Source organism: Bos mutus, chromosome 25 (assembly GCF_027580195.1).
Source record: "Bos mutus isolate GX-2022 chromosome 25, NWIPB_WYAK_1.1, whole genome shotgun sequence".
Classification (NCBI taxonomy): domain Eukaryota; kingdom Metazoa; phylum Chordata; class Mammalia; order Artiodactyla; family Bovidae; genus Bos; species Bos mutus.
The window spans coordinates 39,452,183-39,472,274 of NC_091641.1; the positions used below are offsets into that span (position 1 = coordinate 39,452,183).

At 53.8% G+C, this 20,092-nt stretch overlaps 1 protein-coding gene and 6 non-coding genes across 15 annotated transcripts; 2 read left to right on the forward strand and 5 right to left on the reverse strand.

The window, feature by feature from the left end:
* The first annotated feature begins 308 nt into the window (after positions 1-308).
* On the forward strand, positions 309-381 carry TRNAK-CUU (transfer RNA lysine (anticodon CUU)). Its single transcript has one exon. It is a non-coding gene; the product is annotated as a tRNA-Lys (tRNA).
* A 536-nt stretch (positions 382-917) lies between these two features.
* Positions 918-989, reverse strand: TRNAP-AGG (transfer RNA proline (anticodon AGG)). Its single transcript has one exon. It is a non-coding gene; the product is annotated as a tRNA-Pro (tRNA).
* A 2,875-nt stretch (positions 990-3,864) lies between these two features.
* Positions 3,865-3,936, reverse strand: TRNAP-UGG (transfer RNA proline (anticodon UGG)). Its single transcript has one exon. It is a non-coding gene; the product is annotated as a tRNA-Pro (tRNA).
* Positions 3,937-4,903: 967 nt separating this feature from the next.
* On the forward strand, positions 4,904-4,976 carry TRNAK-CUU (transfer RNA lysine (anticodon CUU)). The gene has a single exon. It is a non-coding gene; the product is annotated as a tRNA-Lys (tRNA).
* A 6,091-nt stretch (positions 4,977-11,067) lies between these two features.
* On the reverse strand, positions 11,068-11,140 carry TRNAR-CCU (transfer RNA arginine (anticodon CCU)). The gene has a single exon. It is a non-coding gene; the product is annotated as a tRNA-Arg (tRNA).
* Positions 11,141-12,646: 1,506 nt separating this feature from the next.
* On the reverse strand, positions 12,647-19,869 carry LOC102268844 (putative caspase-16). Of its 9 annotated transcripts, XR_011462608.1 has the most exons (9): positions 19,160-19,497; positions 18,940-19,080; positions 18,651-18,846; positions 18,450-18,538; positions 17,448-17,558; positions 15,912-16,028; positions 15,445-15,519; positions 14,875-14,978; positions 14,235-14,269 (listed from the first exon to the last, which is right to left on the reverse strand). XR_011462608.1 is itself a non-coding variant. In XM_070362365.1 (8 exons), the coding sequence occupies exons 2-8, from the start codon at positions 19,232-19,234 to the stop codon at positions 14,156-14,158; spliced, it is 843 nt and encodes a 280-aa protein (XP_070218466.1). In that variant the 5' UTR covers positions 19,235-19,326; positions 19,599-19,869; the 3' UTR covers positions 12,647-14,155. The 9 variants fall into 9 exon arrangements, 8 of the variants coding, with proteins under 8 accessions (XP_070218466.1, XP_070218470.1, XP_070218465.1 ...); XM_070362365.1 differs by lacking the exons at positions 14,875-14,978; positions 15,445-15,519 and adding an exon at positions 19,599-19,869 and having other exon boundaries at positions 12,647-14,269; positions 19,160-19,326; XM_070362369.1 differs by lacking the exon at positions 14,875-14,978 and having other exon boundaries at positions 12,647-14,269; positions 19,160-19,503.
* TRNAR-CCG (transfer RNA arginine (anticodon CCG)) lies at positions 13,370-13,442 on the reverse strand. The gene has a single exon. It is a non-coding gene; the product is annotated as a tRNA-Arg (tRNA).
* Positions 19,870-20,092: the final 223 nt, after the last annotated feature.

The following is a 20,092-nucleotide window of genomic DNA, read 5'->3' on the forward strand; positions in this document are numbered from 1 at the left end:
TGTGGCATCTCACCCCACATGTCCCTTACTCTATCCCAGTCCCCCTACTCCCCTCGACTCCCCCCACTTTCCCTGACTCCCCCATTTTCCCTCACTCACCCACCCCTCCCACTTCCCCCCACTCCCCTGCCCCTGCAAGGCTGCTTTCCTGCTGGGGATTCGGGGAATTCTGGGCAGTCTAAACACACAGAAGGCCCTGAGAGGACTCCACATCCCTGCTAACCCAGGGACGTACCCCACCCAGTCATTTGGGGTGATCCACAGCCAGTCAAGTTCTGAAGCTTGGCTGGAGTCTACCAGTCACATGTGCCCGGCTAGCTCAGTCGGTAGAGCATGAGACTCTTAATCTCAGGGTCGTGGGTTCAAGCCCCACGTTGGGCGTCCTTTTGACAGGATCTCTAAGCAATTCCTGCCTTTCTGTTTAGGAACAAAATGCACCAAAGGTGAAGTCACGCAGCCTGTGACTTTGCACCGCGCTACCCTGCCCAAGCTCTCATAAGCCCAAAATGTCCACTCCTTACAGTGGATCTGCTAACTCACCAGATTTCTCAACTTCTTTAACCAAAGGAACCCTAGAAATAGATCCATTAACGATTTGAACCTGGATTCTAGACCAAACCCACACACCAGTTTTTCCTTTGGTTTATTTAGGGGAGCGAGCGAGCCAGCTACTACTATCTCTGCATCTGCAGGACAACATGTCCACGGTCATAAAAAGCTCAGCTTACACTAGGATGCTCCTTTGGGAGTCAGGGGAGAACCGAGTTCCATGTTCTCTCTACCAGGAGTGGCCCTGTAGATCTGAGCAACCCAGACCACTGCTCGGAAGGATGAGGATGACAGCTGAGGTGGGAATATCCATATCCGGTGAACGTAACAACAGTGTGTCCCCGGGACACAGCCTTTTATTAAAAGCAGGGCTCGTCCGGGATTTGAACCCGGGACCTCTCGCACCCTAAGCGAGAATCATACCCCTAGACCAACGAGCCACACAATGGTAGTCTCCTCCCCTCCTGATGAACTCAACATAGCTCTGTCCTCCCTGGTCCGGGACTGTCCCTGATTCCTCAGTCCATGGATGGTTCCCTTTTCCCCGTGAGTGTCATGAATGGAAGGATTTGATTCCGTGGACGGGGGTGGGAGAAGGGGTGGGAGGGGGCGGACATGGGACTTTCCTCATTGTCCCACGCTGAGGCTCCAAGTTGGCGAGTTCCAATGGAGGTTTTGGAGGGTTCGGCTTCTCCCCTCTCCTTCTCTGTACAAGGAACACTGAGGCGATCAGCTCAGCAGAGCACCCCCATTTTGCCTCTGTCACCGGACTGAGGCCTGGGCTGCAGAATGAAGCTTGAAGTAGAGTTCGGATCCCGTCCTCGACGTCGCGGGCTCCTAGATGCCTCCAGGACCACCTGGCTCCGCCAGCACCCACTGAAAACACCTGCCGAGGGGTTGCCAGTCTCACAGCTGGTCCAGCCTGGAGAACCGCCTCCAGAGTCCCAGACTCGAATCCCAGTGCAGACCGCAGCCAGGAAGGGGCCCCAGCGATGGGTGGGGGTTTAAGTAGGGAGTAAAAGGACAAGGGAGGAAGTTGCTCAGAAAAGATGCCCCAAGGTGCTGTCGCCGCTGATGTGACCTGGGTCACGGTGACTTCCTGTCTACTGAACACACACGGACCCCTGACCTCAGTGACCCTGTTCTGGCCACTTGCATCCAGCGGGTCTGGGTCCACCACCCACTGTGCCTGCCCCATGATCCATTCTCACAGGGCCAGGACCCACACCCGCTCTGCCAGGAGTTCTGTTTCAGCCCTAAGGTGACCAGAAAAAGCAAATGGGGCTCCTTGGGGATTTGATGCCAAATTTGATGCCAAAAAGCTCCACAGGGAGCTTCCTCTGCAGTGCTCACTTCCCGTTCCCTGGACAGATGACAGTCAGACCCCAGCTGCAGGCAGAACCTAGACTCAGGGCCTGCCGTAGAGGACAGCAGACCTTGGGTGCCCAAGTAGGGAGGGGGTTGAGGCAGCTCGGAGGGAGGGGCAGCCCTGACACAAAGATGAGTGGACCTGCTGCTGGAGGCAGTGGTGGTTTCCCTTCAAGGAATGCGAGTCTTAAAAGGTTCTGTCTGTGGGGGAAGAAAGTGCTGGCCAGGGAGCCTGGTTACCCTGGTTGATGCCCACTAGGCCTCAAAGGCCAAAGAGGCCTCCCTGGACATCCAAATGGGACCCAGGGTTCTGTTCAGGAAACGCACTCAGTAGGGGACTTGAGAGTCAGGAGGCATGAAAGGGGCACCGAGCATGCAAGACTCCAGGCTTAACCAGAGAAACTGGGGCGATTAGATCAGAGAAGAGGGTCACCAGCCCCCTGCCCCCTCTGCATGTGCTGGGCAGCTCTGGCCCTGTGGCAGCTCGCCTGGCAGGGGCTCTGTGCCTTAATACCCTGGGGAGGCCCGACTCTGGGCCTGGGATCAGAAAGCCGCCTAGATTGGGGGCCCTCAGATTCCTACCAAAGTCTCAGTCCCTTCCTGTATCAGCCATGTCTTTTCTGTATTCTGTTGTTTAGACGTCTGGAACCTTGCTGACTCTGGAGCAAAGGCCTCTCCCAAGGTTGGGCAATTCTTTTTTTTTTTTTTTAACATTAAAAACATTTATTTTTGAATTTTTAATTGGAAGATAATTGCTTTACAGTATTGTGTTGGTTTCTGCCATTCATCAACGTGAATCATGCATAAGTTATATGTCCCCTCCCTCTTGAACCTTCCTCCCTGGTCAATTGTGCTCAGTTTTTCAGTCGTGTTGGACTCTTTGCGACCCCATGGCTTGTAGCCCGCCAGGCTCCTCCGTCCATGGAAAATTTCCAGGCCAGAATATTGGAGTGGGTTCCCATTTCCTACTCCAGGGGATCTTCCAGGCCCACCGACCTGGTCAGTTCTTCGAGACAGCAAACAATTCCTCCGTCAGCAGGCATTTTTCAAAGGTAAACCAACCAACCCAGGGTCCACAGCCCACGACCACCTGTTTTATCAAACTCTCACCCTCTGGGCCACAATCCACCTGCAGAGTCACCTCAAGGCCAGGAAACAGACAACCAGGGACAGCACCTGTGCCCCCGAGCCCACCGAACTTATTTCAGCCAGCCATTTAAACCTGTCTTCCCTGCCTGACCTGTTTCACCCTCCCTGAAGCCACAAGAAAGTCTCCTGCCCACATTTTCTTCTTCCTTCCGACACTGGTGCGTTCCCCGTCCCCCCTCCCCCCACGGAGACGTGCCACCTCCTCTTGGAAACTGTAATGAGCCATCTTCTCAGTAGCTGGATCTGTTGGCCTCAGAAAATAATAATAAAACCTATGAAAACACCGTGGTTCTTCTAGCGGGAGAGGAGACCCCGTGTCCGGAGCACCGCCCCCTGGACCCCGGTGGGGACTGGTGGTCCATTTTGCGGCCCCATGCTCAGTCTCCTCTGCGGTTTCCTTCCTTGCCTGGGTCGTGGAAGACCCTTTGGGCAGCCCCTCGAATAGGAAAGGCATTGAAACGTGGGCTTGTCCTTTACTTGGGTCATAAAATTTGAGTTTGTTACCCAAAGTATAAACACACGCCCCAAGTCACATCATCACCCAGTCCAGTGACCGTCTGGCACACGGAGCTGGTCTCCCGAGAGCCGAGACTGACTCATCTCGGTCTCCTCCCCCAGCGCCAGGCCCAGAGCGACCCCAGCGCAGTGATGGCCACTTGGCAGAACAGAACCGAGCGCGGACGATCGGATCGTGGCCGGCGGGAACCACGATTCGGTCCCTCAGGACTCCGCAGAGTTACGAAGTCTTCAAACCGAAAGCTAGCTGGTGTCTGGGGAAAGGGAAAAAGAAAAAACGCTGGGCTCGTCCGGGATTTGAACCCGGGACCTCTCGCACCCAAAGCGAGAATCATACCCCTAGACCAACGAGCCGGTGTTACAGTGGCTCCTGGTGCCTGTCCTTGGAGGCCTGAGACCGCGGCTCCGCCCTCGGATCCCGGCCTGAGAATCCGCAGCCAGATCCTGTGGATGGTTTTGGTTTCGATTCGAGAAGGAGAGGAGGAGGCGCAGCGCGGCCGGAATCTCCGGGTGAGGGGGCTCCCGCGCGCTCTGGCCCCCGGGCCGCGGAGCCAGATCCCCGCCCCGCCCCCATCCCCCCACCCCCACCCCCACCCCCGGCCACGAGGGCCACGCAGTCCGCAGCAGCTAGAGGAGGGGGAGGGACCGTGCTGCTGGGCGAATGTGGTCTCCCATGGTGGACCCCAGGACAGAAATTTCACCCAACATGCGACACGAGGAGAATGAGACTCGGCCACCTCCCATCCGGCCGGTCCGGGGTGACCCTCGAGCTTCTCCTGGTCCCTCCTGGTCTGGGCTCGGCCGCAGGAAACCCTCACGGATCTGGAACCTGATGTAGGGGTCAGAACTGGGGGTAGTGCTCACTTCTCCCCGAAGGGCAGCTGCTCCAAATTTTTGTACGAGCAAGGGGTCCACATCCCCCTACTCCACCCCCACCCTCCGGGGAAGGAAGGTCTCCCGGCTTGTCCCGGAGGCGAGGCCATCAACCCTTCCCGATCGGCTTAATGCTGCTGCTGCTGCTGCTGCTGCTGCTGCTGCTAAGTCGCTTCACTCGTGTCCGACTCTGTGCGACCCCATAAACGGCAGCCCACCAAGCTCCCCCGTCCCTGGGATCCTTCAGGCAAGAATACTGGAGTGGATTGCCATGCTACCTCTCCTGAAAGGGGCTGAGAGTTTGAAAATGAGAAATCGCCGGTGATTGGAACCCGGCACCTGCCACACCCTAACGGAGGGAGGCGATGTGCGCGGGATTCAGAGTGCGTCTCTACTAGTTTTAGGTTCAGCGAAGTTCAGGAGAACTGTAGCTCCCCCTTCCGCAACAGCCCGGCTAGCTCAGTCGGTAGAGCATGAGACTCTTAATCTCAGGGTCGTGGGTTCGAGCCCCACGTTGGGCGCAGCTTTTGCCCCTAGGGCTTTACAGCTAAACCAAAGTGATTTTAGAGAGCGACAAGGTCCATATAAACTAATCTTCTTCCCACGGGGCTTCTTTCTGAGTTCGAAGTTGCTAGACCAGGGAGACTGGCACACTGAGTCTCAGCAGAGCATCTTGTTTCATCTTTGTTTCATTATATGTGTTTTGGAATTTAAAAGCTGAAACTGTAAGTTTCAGCACACGGAGAAATCCTTTTCTAGGAGCTTTAAAAAAAATTTTTTTTTAATTTGGCTGCAGTAGGTCTTAGTTACCGCACGCGGGATCTTCCTCTAGGAATTTTCTTGCAATTCCTGAGATCCCGGCAAGGCCAAGAATTGTCCCCAAAACTAGGACTGGAACCCACTTTCTTATGAGATCAGTCTGAGTTCTACATACTGAACGACAGCAACAAGAGGAGACTAGGAGATGGATTTTCAGCTAACTCTGGCCCTGCGCCGGGACCTACACGGTGCTCCGTCTGTATCCAGGGGCGATCCCCAGCCAGGAGCCTCGCCTCCTCGCACCCTGTGTGTCCCCACAGGCATCCGCTGCGCTTTCCTCCCTCCTGGGGGAGATGAGCAGGGAAGGGAGCTCCTCATCTCCTTTCTAAAGTAGAAAGCTGGAAGTCGTGGGACACCTCAGATAGAGGTGAGGTCCTCCGCTCCCCAAGAAGCAGCAGTGAGGATGTGACTTCCTTTCTGAGAGTGAGACAGGGGAGCTGGAAAGCTTAGCGATGCCACTCCTGAGGCTCTCAGGATGTTGGGTCATCTGGGGATCTAGGTTCCAAGGTGGGGGTAAGAGAGGGGCAGGAGAGGGCTTGGGGAGGTGCCTGCCAGGTCGTGTCTCTCTTGGTGGCTGGATTGGGGCACCCTACTCACCCAAAAGAGAGGGACCCGACTGTACTCATCAGAGTTCTGTTATAGTCTGTCTTTCTGGGGGAAGTTAGGGAGAGATTATGATTGATTGTAAAGAACTGGCTCCCACAATGAAGCCGGAGAGATAAATTTAAAAACTAGCCCATTTGTCTATCCTGTGTCCTCCTCTCCCTTACAGATGCCTCCTCAGAATGTTCCCTTCACTAACCGATTACACAAAAATCCCTGTCTCAGCTTTTCTAGGAAATACGTCCTAAAATAGTTGTGTCCTAAAATATGTCCTAAAACAGTCTAAGAATGAATTGTTATGGAACCAAACTTGAGTCGGCTCAGCCTCGTGCAGTAAAGCCAATCTACTGGTGCTGAGTCGTGGTGAAGGAGTTTATTACAGACTCCAAGCAAGAAGTCCAGGCAGCTAGTGCTCAGAAGGCTCAAACTCCAGAGAGGGTTTTCAGGGAAAGGTTTTAAAGACAAGGTGAGGGATGGGAGTCGTGGGGTGGGTGTTCAGCTCATGAACATTGTGGGGAACTAAGATCCCACATACCGAGCCGGACACCCATCACTTCACAAAATTACCTTTTGTGTATGTGTGTGTGTGTTGAGAACACTTAAGGTCTACATTTAACAATTTCAGGTATACAATAAGGTATTATTAACTATAGTTGGATGCTGTACATCAGATCTCCACAACTTATTCATCTTATAATTAAAACTTTGTATCTTTGTAACAACCTCTTCCCATTACTCCCACCCTCCCCCCACCAACAAATGGGTTTATTGACTGCTGCCTGGACCCTGGTTTGGTAATGAATTTGGACTTGAGCTCCTTGCCAGTGGAAAATGGGATACTGGTAACGCCTGACATGCAGCAGCACCGTGATTAAGCCGCCTATCACGTGGTTGATTATGACGAAGTGCCAACAGAAGCAGGTGCCCTGGGGGACCACGTGGCTCCTGCACTTGACTCTTGCAGCAGTAGAGGTGACCACAAGGACTGTGATGTGGGAAGGACTCCCCTGGGGGCGCCTGTTTGTTTGAAGAAAGAAAATGACAAGATCAGGCCTTTAAACTTTCAGCCTAAGTCACGCCCAGAGATCCAGGGATATTTTCTGTCAGCCATAGAATAATCGTATAGCTGCAGGGCTGACACTGCTGAAAATCAAACACATAACTGAATGATGTATATTGCGGAATGACACTGTAAGTTGAGTTCACAGCCTCGAGAGATCTTTTCTGTGAAAGGAAAGGCGTTGATTACGAAGGAGTGGAGCCAAAGCCTGGAGAAGTTTAGGTGGTCTTGGACTAAGTTGAGATCTTGAACCCCTGAGTCACTTGGAGTCTCCCTTGCCAGTGAAAACAGACTGTTCTGATATCTGGGGAAAGTAGCTTTCCTCTGTTTGAATATACCACAATAATCTCACCTGGAGTGGTTGTCTTGCAAGGGGAGGAGAGTTCTCCTCAAAGCCCACACCAGCCAGCCTTGTTACCCTCTAACGCTGGTTGTCCCATAACTACAGTTAGATCAGCACGCTGCAGGAGCAAGTACAAAGGCTCGCCTGGGAGGAACTCATTCATATGCCCAAAGAATGATGCTGGTAGAAAACTAGGGAACGTGTGTGGGAATGGATCTGAGGATGTTAGAATAAAGAGGACGGGATGTGATTTTTGGATCTAGTGAAGTTATTGTTCTGGGCGTACATCCCAGCAAGCCTGTGTTTATTTCTTAATTTTTTTTAGCAGACAGATCTTTTATTAAATGACAGAGGATAATACACTCCTGAAACACGAGAGCAGGTTGACTGCAAAGGAGTGGCTAAAGCCTGTGTTTAAATGTTATTCATGCAGCTGAATGTTTCTTGGTTGGTTGGCTAAGGACTGAACACAGTGGTGGCCTGTGTTTAAGGGGATTAGAATTCAAGAATGTCCCTGGCATCATGTAAAGAAAGGAACTCAGACTCTGCAAGATAGAAATGCTTCAATGAGTCTGTCATATTTGATGAGCACACCCACCACCCCACTGAGAGGGCCCTGAGGACACTCCCTTCCATAAGTCAGGGAGAGACGTCAGTGAGGGAAACACTGGCAGCTTGGATAGCTCTGTGGTCACTGTTCTCTGCAGGCCACATATGATGGTGGGAGATGCTGCATTGAGATGAAGTTCCTGATTTGAGAAGGGATGACAGGACCCCAGGTGCCTGGGAAAGTAGAAGAAGTAAGCCCAGAGCTGGAGGATCAGAAGAATCTCGTTCATGGTCTTTAAAAGGAAAAGAAAACTATGTGCATATATACTATATATATACAGTCGCTTCAGTTATATACGACTCCTTGTGACCCTATGGACTTTGCTTTTACTTTATTTTTGTAAATTTTTATCAAATATATTATCATATAATTTCTTTTTTTGTTTCATATATGATATTATACATGTTTCAATGCCATTCTCCCAAATCATCCCACCCTCTCCCTCTCCCACAGAGTCCAAAAGACTGTTCTATACATCTGTGTCTCTTTTGCTGTCTCGCATACAGGGTTATCGTTACCATCTTTCTAAATTCCATATATATGGATTAGTATACTGTATTGGTGTTTTTCTTTCTGGCTTACTTCACTCTGTATAATAGGCTCCAGTTTCATCCACCTCATTAGAACTGATTCAAATGTATTCTTTTTAATGGCTGAGTAATACTCCATTGTGTATATGTACCACAGCTTTCTTATCCATTCATCTGCTGATGGACATCTGGGTTGCTTCCATGTCCTGGCTATTATAAACAGTGCTGCAATGAACACTGGGGTACACGTGTCTCTTTCAATTCTGGTTTCCTCAGTGTGTATGCCCAACAGTGGGATTGCTGGGTCATAAGGCAATGGCACCCCACTCCACTACTCTTGCCTGGAAAATCCCATGGATTGAGAAGCCTGGTGGGTTACAGTCCATGGGGTCGCTAAGGGTCACACACGACTGAGCGACTTTACTTTCACTTTTCACTTTCATGCATTGGAGAAAGAAATGGCAACCTACTCCAGTGTTCTTGCCTGGAGAATCCCAGGGATGGGGGAGCCTGGTGGGCTGCCGTCTATGGGGTCGCACAGAGTCAGACACGACTGAAGCGACTTAGCAGCAGCAGCAGCAGCAAGGCAGTTCTATTTACAGTTTTTTAAGGAATCTCCACACTGCTCTCCATAGTGGCTGTACTAGTTTGCATTCCCACCAACAGAGTTAGAGGGTTCCCTTTTCTCCACACCCTCTCCAGCATTTATTGTCTGTAGACTTTTGGATAGCAGCCATTCTGACCGGCGTGAGATGGTACATCATTGGGGTTTTGATTTGCATTTGTCTGATAATAAGTGATGTTGAGCATCTTTTCATGTGTTTGTTAGCCATCTGTATGTCTTCTTTGGAGAAATGTCTGTTTAGTTCTTTGGCCCATTTTTTGATTGGGTCGTTTATTTTTCTGGAATTGAGCTGCAGGAGTTGCTTGTATATTTTTGAGATTAGTTCTTTGTCAGTTGCTTCATTTGCTATTATTTTCTCCCATTCTGAAGGCTGTCTTTTCACCTTGCTTAGAGTTTCCTTTGTTGTACAGAAGCCTTTAATTTTAATTAGGTCCCATTTGTTTATTTTTGCTTTTATTTCAATATTCTGGGAGGTGGGTCTGACCTCCCTATGGACTTTGTGATGCTATGGACCACCATGGGAAGAATACTGGAGTGGGTTGCCATTCCTGTCTCCAGGGGATCTTCCCAACCCAGGGATCAAACCCATATTTCCTGCAGCTTCTGCATTGCAGGAGGATTCTTTACCACTGAGTCACTGGGGAAGCCCATGAGATATAGCAATTCAGTTCAGCCGCTCAGTCATGTCCAACACTTTGCAACCCCATGGACTGCAGCACACCAGGCTTCCCTATTCATCATCATCTCCCGGAGCTTGCTCAAACTCATGTCCATCAAGTTGGTGATGCCATCCAACCATCTCATCCTCTGTCGTCCCCTTCTCCTCCTGCCTTCACTCTTTCCCAGCATCAGGGTCTTTTCCAGTGAGTTAGTTCTTTGTATCAGGTGGCCAAAGTATTGCAGCTTCAGCTTCAGCATCAGTCCTTCCAATGAATATTCAGGACTGATTTCCTTTCAGATGGACTGGTTTGATCTCCTTGCAGTCCAAGGGACTCTCAAGAGTCTTCTCCAACACCACAGTTCAAAAGCATCAATTCTTCAGTGCTCAGCTTTCTTCATGGTCCAACACTCACATCCATAAATGACTACTGGAAAAAACACAGCTTTGACTATACGGACCTTTGACGGCAAAGTAATATCTTTGCATCTATATATATGACAAAGCCTCAGCGATCATCTCCTCTGTGGGTATGTAGTAGAGGAGGTTTCTAATTTTACTCTCCACCATGCCCTGAAATTTGGGAGATTTTTACCTTGAGGATGAAGGCATATATTGCATGGATTTAAAAGAGAGAAAACTTCATCATGGACTATTTCAAGCAAGAACTAAAGCAGAGAAAAATAGTATAATGTGTTCAGTTAAGACATTATCACCTCATAGAAAAACTTGTTTTGTGTATACCTCGATCCAGTCCATTATCTTTTTTTCCAGCTTTACTGAGATATAACTGACAAATAAAAATGATGTATATTGAAGGTGTACAATGACGGTTTGATATATATATTTACATCGTAAAATATTTACAACAGTGAAGTTAATTAACACATCCATCACCTCACATATTACCTGATGTGTGTGATGAAAACGCTTAAGATCTCTCTTTGCAAATTTCATGTATACAGTACAATACTATTAACTGTAGTCACTACCCAGCCCACTATTTTAAAGCACATTGGCTGTCACATAATTTAATCTCTAAATAACTGGCTGTGTTTATAAAAAATAGACTTTTTTAAAATATAAGTAACCACAATACAATTAATACATCTAGAAAAATGAATAATTATTTCTATATCAAGTAGAAGGGACGGTTGTTAAAATAACGTAAAGAATGCAAGCACTCTTCTGACATCTGAAAACGTGCATGTTTTTATGGGAGACTCGTTCAGGGTGGCGGCTGGCTGAGTAACCCCCTGGGGGGCCTTAATTTCCCACTCGGGTAGTAGACAGCCGGCTTCATTTAACTTTTATCCCCCCTGCTCTAGAAGGTTTAAAATACAACTTTTTTTTTTTTTCCCTTTTACCCCGGGTGGGACTCGAACCCACAATCCCTGGCTTAGGAGGCCAATGCCTTATCCATTAGGCCACCGGGGCTGATGAAAAACCTTTTTCGACAGTCTTAGACCAGCCTCTCTCTCACCTTCCCGCGGTTCTGTACAGCATCCCGGCTCCAGCTTGGCTTGATTTTGGTCCTCCTGACAACCATATGCGACCGGTGCATTCGCTCAGATCCCGCCCGCCCCCGAGCATCCCGGGACCCCAGGGAGACTGCGCATGCGCGAAGGAAACTGCTCAAAGACCCAAGGTAGCAGTTAGCTCCACCGTCTTGACTGGGATACTATCCTCGCTTAGGGTACACAAGGTCTGGGCATCAAATCCCGGACGAGCTCTTTCCCCCTTCTTTTAGGAGAATCTACGTCCCGTGAGAACTAGCATCAATAAGGAGTTCACTAGGCAAAATGTGGGCGCGAAGGGGAGAGAGGGCACAGCCCGGAGCTTGGGGAAAGCGTCGGTCACGACCTTCATTCTCCTCTTCGCGTTGCTTCTTAGACCAAGAGTGTTTCCTAGTCCCAAATCTACGCGGTTTTTAGCAGAGCCCAGTGGTCTTAGGTCTTTGTCCTAAGGACCCTCCGTGATGGCTCTGTATATGCCCACCTAGCTCAGTGTGTAGAGTGTGGAACTGTAATATCAGAGAGCCCGGCGTTTACTCTCCTATCAGAAGATGGGTATTCTTTCCCCTCTCGAAGATATTTGTCATTGTGGTTCCCAGAAGTGGGGTCGGGGGAGGCGCGAGCGGAATTAGATGAAGGCAGTCAAAAGGTACAAACTTCCAGCTGTAAGGAAGTACTGAGATACAGTGTACAACATAATAAAGATAATTAACACTGCTGTGTTAGAAGAGCTCATCTTTAGAGTTAAGAGAGTAAACCCCGAGTTTTCATCACAAGGATGATGGATGGTCACTAAACCATGATTGTAATAATGATTGTGATGTATGTGAATTGAATCATTATGTTGTACACCTTAAACTTATACAGTGCTGTATGTCAATTACATCTCAGTAAAAGTGGGGGAAATAATTAAAATGTTTATCTTAGTGCAATTTCTCTTCTTTTTATTTATGAGTCCTTAGCAAACCACTGAAACATCACGAAACTGATAAAGGAGACAGTGACACTCCCCATGACCTCAAGATTACTTGCGCCCTCTATTGGGGTACAGGCTCAGCTGCCATTCCCCCACCGTCCTCCCTGGGGGGAGAAGGTCCCATCGCCTTGGTCATTCCACTTAGCCAGAAATTCCTTAGCCAGAACTTGGTTCCTCAGGGACAGTCATTTTTTCTGGGTAAAATGATGGCTCAATCCTGGGCATATTCTTTACATTAAAATTTTAAATATACATTCACACTAATCGACTCTTGAGAGTCCCTTGGACTGCAAGGAGATCCAACCAGTCCATTCTAAAGGAGCTCAGCCTTGGGTGTTCTTTGGAAGGAATGATCCTAAAGCTGAAATTCCAGTACTTTGGCCACCTCATGCAAAGAGTTGACTCATTGGAAAAAACTCTGATGCTGGGAGGGATTGAGGGAAGGAGAAGAAGGGAACGACAGAGGATGAGATGGCTGGATGGCATTACTGACTCGATGGACGTGAGTCTGAGTGAACTCCGGGAGTTGGTGATGGACAGGGAGGCCTGGCGTGCTGCAATTCATGGGGTCGCAAAGAGTCGGACACGACTGAGCGATTGAACTGAACTGAACTGAACCATTTAAGGGTATATTCACTGCAAGAAATCGAAATTACCTATTATAATTAAAAAAATTTTTTAGTGTTTAAATATGTGCGTAACATTATATTTGCCATTTTGACCATTTTTAGTGTACATTTTAGTGGCATCAGTTACATTTACCGTATTGCGCAACCACCATCACTTCTATCTATTTCCAAAACTTTTTCATCACAATAATCTTTTATATTTTTAAATGCCCCCGACCCCTTGAGGGTGGGCCACCCCGCAAAAGTCCAACCCCTCATCTGTCGCAGTTCTAGTCATCTGAACTGTATTCATGCAGCCAGTCGCCCCTGGGCTCCTGGGACTCATGGCCGGGGTTCCAGGGTCAGCAGTCCGTCCGGGTTTGATCAGCGTGGGTCTCCCCACAGCGCCCAAGGGTTCACCTTGGGGTTCCAAGTCTCTTAGCAGCAGGGATGCATCTGAGGGGCAGGAGGGAGTGTGGCTGACAGCCCGAGGGTCCTAGGCTTGCGTAAGGAGCAGTTGGGAGGCACGGAAAATTTTAAATCTAAGGAGGAAAACTGAACGCTGCAACGACCACGAAGGGACTCGAACCCTCAATCTTCTGATCCGGAATCAGACGCCTTATCCATTAGGCCACGCGGCCTTGCGAAGGATGGTCTCTCAGCTTTTCTCATAAACCTTTTGCAAGCGCCTGCGTAGTGCCGCCCCTAAGTGCGCGTGCGCACACTGGCCCGGCGCCTCGCCCCCGGGGCTCCTGGTGAGCCGGGCTCTGAGCCCGCAGCTGGGCGGCGCGACTGAGCACCGCTGAGGTGGCCGTGCAACTCAGAGTTCGAGCCCGCGTGATGCTGCCCAAGCCCCTCCTGTCCCCAGGGTTCCTGATCTCTTCTCCCACAGCCCCAGGCCCACGCTGAGGCGGGGCTGCCCGCTGCTCCCGCAGCCCCTTTGCTTCCCCTATCGCAGCACCACTAAACCTGCCGTCCAACCCCGTCCGCGGCCCCAGCGTGCGGTGCAGGTGGGGTGGGGGTGCTGGGAGGGTGCTGTGGACCCTGGGCTTCCCCTTCCCAGGACATCCAGCGCCGCCCAGCCCACGTGGGGCTTTCTTAGCCCCGTCTTCCCCCGGTGGGCCCAGCCTCCGAAGTGCCCGGCGCTTCATACATCATCTCGCTTATTGTCCTAGTTCTCTGCATGCGGGCGCTATTCACGTGTCCAGCGATCACCACGTTTATTCCATGCCAGCCGAGCCTCCTGTGTTATCGCGCCGTTTTTAGGAGAGGAAACCGAGGGGTGGACGGGGTCACTGGCGGTGCTGGTGTGCGGCCCCCCACTGTCAGCACTCCTGGGTGGCCGCAGGCGCGGTCAGACCTGCAGGCAGAGCCGGCGCCTCAGGGAGCTGCGGATCTCCAGACAGGCCTTGCGGCGGTCATCACAGTCGGGACCCAGCACGTCCAGCTCACACACCTGCCGATTGACCTGTGTGGACCACACTCAGCCTGTGTCCAGGACGGCCAGGTTCCCCACGCCCGCGCCCAGCCTGGCACTCAGTGTATTGTGAGGCCTGGAGTTTCAAGTGCTGCCTTGACATCTTTGGGGCTCACAGGCCCCCTCGGTTTCCCTGCTCTTGTTAGATGTGCCCCCCACCCAGCAGGGAAGGCCCCTCTCGCGGCTAGTTCCCCCACCAACCAGATCAGATGCCCTCCACCCCCTCTCTCATCCTGAAGGGCTTCAGTTCCCTGCCAACCTGTGAAATTAGTCCAACAAGTACCCCACATCCTGCATGTACAGGGCCTGTGTCTGCAGCCCCTGCTGGTTCTCTCTGCTCCCCAGGGCAACCCCGAATGGCCTGTGGGGCCCAAGGTGGCCTTGTCCCCCAGCTGTGAGCACATGTGGCTAATAACTGCTGGCCGTGGCTCTGTCCAGTGCCCAGTGTTGTGTGTTCAACTATCTCATGTTTCTGAGGGCAAAGGACTTCCTCCCTCAGCAAAAGGAAGACTAGGAGGTGAGCAGAACACCGGAGCTGAGAAGAAGGCTGAATCCAGTCCCTCTCCCCAGGCCACCCCCACTACCCCCCAACTCACCTCAGTCATCAGCTCCAGGAGGTCTGCCTTGGGGTCAGCTCTGAGGACCTCCACCAGCGTCTGGATAAAGTCTGAGCCCTTCTCATCCCGATAGGCCACACAGCCTAGGCCAGGGGTCCAGGACCAGAAGGTCACAATTGGTCCCCTCCCAGTTGCCTTCCAGTCCCCAGGGGCCTTTTGTTAGTGGAAGAGGGGGCAAGCACACAGGACCCCAGGGTTTGGGGTAGGGAGCAGCGCCTTCTTGCTTCTGGATTAAGTTGTTGCTCAAGGTTTGTGGAGTGAGTATACCATGGACTCGATGTCTAAGAAACATTTACTGTGAACCCACTATGTGGACCTCATGGACCTTACAGCCTAGACGAGAGGAGTCAAGTCAAGTGCTTAGCAGAGCCAGCCCTCAGTTTGAGCTCTCCATGTTACTATTGTCACAAAAAATAAATATGGAAGAAAGATGGCTTAACTGCAATGGGGCTGCACCCCAACAGCCAAGCCCCAGATGTCCCTAACGCCACTTCAGATCTCTGGCCAGGAGGTTGGGCTCTGTGTAACTGGGTTTCATGATGACCTTACCTTCAGCGGCTGCATAGACCATCAGCACATCTGCTTGGTTAGGGCTCCCTGGAGTGGGGCCCCTGGAGGACCTGCCTGCAAGAGGGACCGACACCTTTTACCCAGCATCCCAGGACTCCACCTTCCCCGAGGGCCCCCTCAAGTCCGGCTCAAGGGCACACAAAGCAGTAGAAAGAGTGCAGGGCAGGAAAGACAGATCCGGTTTCAAATCTCAGCCTTGCCACTTACCAGCTGTGTGACCTGAGAAGAGCTATTTTCCCTTCCTGTCTCCAGGGCTGTTTCGGGCTCAAGCAGGGGGAAAAATTCTCGATTTTCAAAGGTCCTTACCCTTTAGGAAGGTTTCCCTTCCTGTCCTCTTGGCAAAGAGAGGAGAGAGGTGGCAGCAGGATCCCAGCTCAAAGCCCCAGAAATGCCCTCTGGCAGCTTCCCCACCAGCCCTACCCAAGCCCTCCGGTAGGCAGACCCACCTTGCACATCAGTACAGACGTGGAGGACATCGGCCTGGGAGGGGGTGGCTGGTGGTGCCCGCAGCCAGCGTCTGAACCAGGGGAGAGCTGCAGGTCCCACGCCCGCATCCCTGTGCCCTGGGGATGGAGGGGACAGTCAGGTCCTTTCACTCAGAAGACACCCCAGGGTGCTTCCAGGGTTCTAGCCCCCAACCCCCAGAGCTTCTGGGCCAGCCTGCCAGGCCGGAAACACTCAGAACACTAAATGACACGTGCTGAGGGTGAAGGCTCAGGTTCATGGACATGACCTCTAGGAGAGGCTGGGAGGCGGGCAGGAGAAGGGGAGTGCTCAGGCTTTCTGGAGGAGGTGAACAACAAGTCCTGAGAGGCTGAGCGCAGGATGAGGAGAGGAAGGGCAGCAGGAGGCAGGCCTCCAGGGCGGGCCCGGGGCCTGCTCACCCCCACGGCAAGCCTGAAGCAGGAAGATCTTGGGGCGGCCCCGCAGCGCCCCGCAGTGGCTCAGCTCCTGCACAAGCACCTCCAGCTGCCTCTCTTGCCCGTCAGCCCCCAGGAGCTGCCCCTGAGGCCCCCCGTGGGCCATGAGGGCCACAAGGGCACAGCTCACGGGGCCCCTGTGGGCGTCCAGCCGCTTCCGGAACTGGGCCATCTCCTCCTGGAAAGTCTGGGAGTGGGGGATGAGATCGGGCCTGGGCCAGTGTCATGGCCTCCCTAGTACCTGGTGTCCCCTTCCTGGGTGGTTTCGGTAGCCCTCAGCCCACACTACCTCCCACCTCCTGCCAGCCTCAGGCCCAGGGAGAGTAAGACCTTTTTTTAACCAACCTCCCTGCTGCAAAGCCTGGCATGGCCTCATTGGAGGTGATGTGGATCCAGCTTCCTGCAGCTGGTTCTCCGATCACCACGGAGAAATTGCACCAAAAAGTTAAGGGCCATGAGGGGAGAGCAGTGAGCTGACAGCTGTCTGGGAAGGAACGAGAGACCCTCCCAGGAAAAGCCTGAGGGTCCATCTAGAGCCTTGAGCAGGGGCCGGCGTGAGAGGTGGCAGCGGCCCGGGAGACTGGACTTGCAGGAGCAGGGAAGTGGGTTTGCATAGATGCATGCATGCAACAGGGAGGCTGGGGGTGCATTTCTGCCCACAATTGGTAAGAGGCCCCGGACAGAGTCCCCAGGGTCTGGGTGGGGGGTACCCTTCCTTCAGAGGACCTTCAGAAGTTCTGGGCTTCCCCTCACCTGGGCTGTAGGGTCTGTCCTCAGGGTGGTCTCGAAGCCCAGGGCCTGGCACAAGCCCCCCAGCGCCTCCACATCGTGCTGGGCCCCCAGCCGGCCCTGGGTCACAGCCAGGAGGAGGGCGGCCCTGGCCCCGGACAGGTCATACTGAGCGCTGGGGCCGGGCTCTGGCTACAGACAGGGCTAAGTGGGTTCAATGCAGTCGGAGGACCTCCCGGCTCCTTGCCCCAGCCCAGGTCTCCCCGTGCCTCCATGCCTCCATCCCATTCAGAACTGCTGCCATGTGGTTGGACCCCTGCCCTGCCTCCTCACCTCGGGCCCCCAGGGCTCCACGTTCCCTAGGCATAGTGCCCCCCGCAAGGAGCTCCGAAGCACTGGGCAGTAGGCAGCCCCTGCGGACTCTTCAGCTGTCCTGGAGAAGACCTAGGGGCAGAGGACTCTTCAGGCGGCCACTCTGTGGGGGTGCAGTTATGGGGGTGCCCTGGCTCCAGGGAACAGCTTGGCCAGGCTCTTTGGGATCCCCTGCCAGAATGGAGGGAGGAGACAGGAAAGAAAGGGAAGGCCCGAGGGAGGTCCTAGTCAAGCTCAGGGTCACAGAATTCCAAGACATGGATGGCCGCAGGGAGACAGTGGCCGAGCCATTAGGCACGCTGCTCCCTGGCCCGGCACCGAGGTGGGGTGCTCCCAGAGTGGGTCAGGGCCCACCCGGGAAGGCCCGTGGGGTGGGCGCCACCTAAGGAGAACTGTGGAGCAGAGCTGGGGCCCACCCTCACCTCTGGGGTCAGCCAATGACCACCCACTGCCCAGTGAGAACTTTGGGCCTCAAGACCAGACCTGATTCCCAGGGACCCACAGGTCTGATGGGACCGTCATGGCTGGGTGAGTGTGAACAGGGGTGGATGGGAATTCAAGCACCCACCCTTGGGTGATGAGGGGCACAGCTGATGCCTGGAGGGTCTGTGCCAGGCTGGGATGACAGGGTGGGGGGGGGGCAGGACTCCAAGCAGAGGAGCAGCCTGGGCAAAGGCACAGAGCTGAGCAGATGCTGGAAAACCTGGGGTGCCCTCAGTGGGTTGAGGACAGGCATGGGAGGGGATGGGAAGTGAGGCTTAGAGGCTGACGCCCATGTGTAGACAAGCCTTATTGTGGCATGAGTGGGGGTAATGGATTCAGATGGGGATGAGATCGGGCCTCAGCCAGGGTCACAGCCTCCCCAGTACCTGGAGGCCCTCCCTCTGGGTGGTTTCTCTGGCCCCCTAGAGAACACATCGGCGCCGTCATACCCCTCCCGGGACGCCCCGCCTGGGCCTTCACCTCCGTTAGCAGCTGCAGCAGTGACCAGTGAGGACGGCGGCCGCAGAGCTCGCCCAGGCTGGCGAGGAAGGCCCCAGGCTCGGGGACAGCTGGGTGGAGAAGCAGCAGCACACGGGCCTGGAGGGAGGGTCTCGGCCCTCCTGCCCACCCCACCCCCACTCTGTTCGGCCCCCCACCCGGGGGCTCGGCCGGCCCACTCACCCCCGGGAGCGCTGGAGAGCAGCAGGAAGACCTTGGGGCGGCCCCACAGGGCCTTGCAGCGGCTCAGCTCCCGGACCAGCTGCTGCGACTGCCTCAGCTGCCAGGGGCGGGCCACCAAGGCCACGAAAGCACAGCCCACCGAGCCCCCATGGGCATCCAGCTGCTCCCGGAACCTCGTCAGCTCCCCACGGAAGCCCTGGGGCAGAAGCGAGTGCCAGCCTGAGTGCAGGGAGGCCCCAGGCGGGGCTGAGGGCAGAGGTTGGGGGAGTGGGGGCAGGTGAGGGCTCACCTGGATGGAGGCCTCCTGCCTCCGGCAGCTCTCAAAGCCCAGGGTCTGGAACACACCCTCCAGGAGAGCGGCCGTAGAGGCTGACACCTCAGGGCTGCAGAGGGCCAGGGCCACCCTTGGGTCTTTCACGCTGTACTTACCCTGGGGAGGCAAGGCCAGAGCTGGGCCAGGGTGGGGCTCAACCTGGAGGCAGCGAGGGGCTAGGCCAGACAGCACCTACCTTTCTTCCCAGGCTCTCCTGAGCATCCGCCACCTGTGAGGCCACCTGCAGGGTCCCAGCCACCAAGAAAGCCATGGGGATGATGTCGGGGCTTCCTTCGAACAGCTTCAGTGCCAATGCTCTGGGTCCCAGGGCCTGGCCTCTCTCCGAGTCTTATCCCATCAGCTCTGTTTATGAGAAGAGTTGGACTCTGCCCCCTGCCCTGGAACCCTGGGTCCTGGACACCCCTAGGCCCTGGTCTGTTCCCTGGCTCCCATTGGCTACTTCCTGCCTGGCACTAACACACCCCCACCTGCGCCAGGAGCCTGTGCCCAGTCTATTCTTAGCTTCTGGCCCACCTGCTATCTGATCTCGTTACACTCCAGTGTCTCCCTTCTGAGCCGCCACCAGCACTGAAAAAATTCATGCCCTGCCCCCGCCACCCACCACCCCTACTCACTCATTCAGGGCACGTATAGGAGCCTGCCACACAGCAACTGCCAGCCTGGGGGCATGGGGAGCAGCGAAGGCACCACCCCAGAGGCAGGAACCCCTGGCTGGACTCTGCTCTCCAGGGAGAGCCCCGCAGCTTCATTGGGGAAATGGGGTCCGTCCAGCAACCTTGGGATGAAGCCTGGGTTACATGGGGGCCAGAGAGGCTGGCGCACAGACTGGGGGACAACACATCTTGTCTCGGCTCACCCCCACTGTCTTGCAGGTGGCCCCAAGGCCACCACCTGCTGAACTGGAAAGGACTTGGCAAGGTAGAAGGTGATCTCAGCACACACCCACCAGCTCCGCAGGAGCCCAGGCCCAGGCCAGGCAGGGGAGGGTCAGATGTGAAAGTCTGCTTGGTGTCCATTTCATCTCAGCAGTACTCCCTCCCTAGGGTCCAGCACAGGGTCCAGGCAAGAGCACGAGCCCCTGCCCTGGCCAGTCACGGGCTCCAAGTTG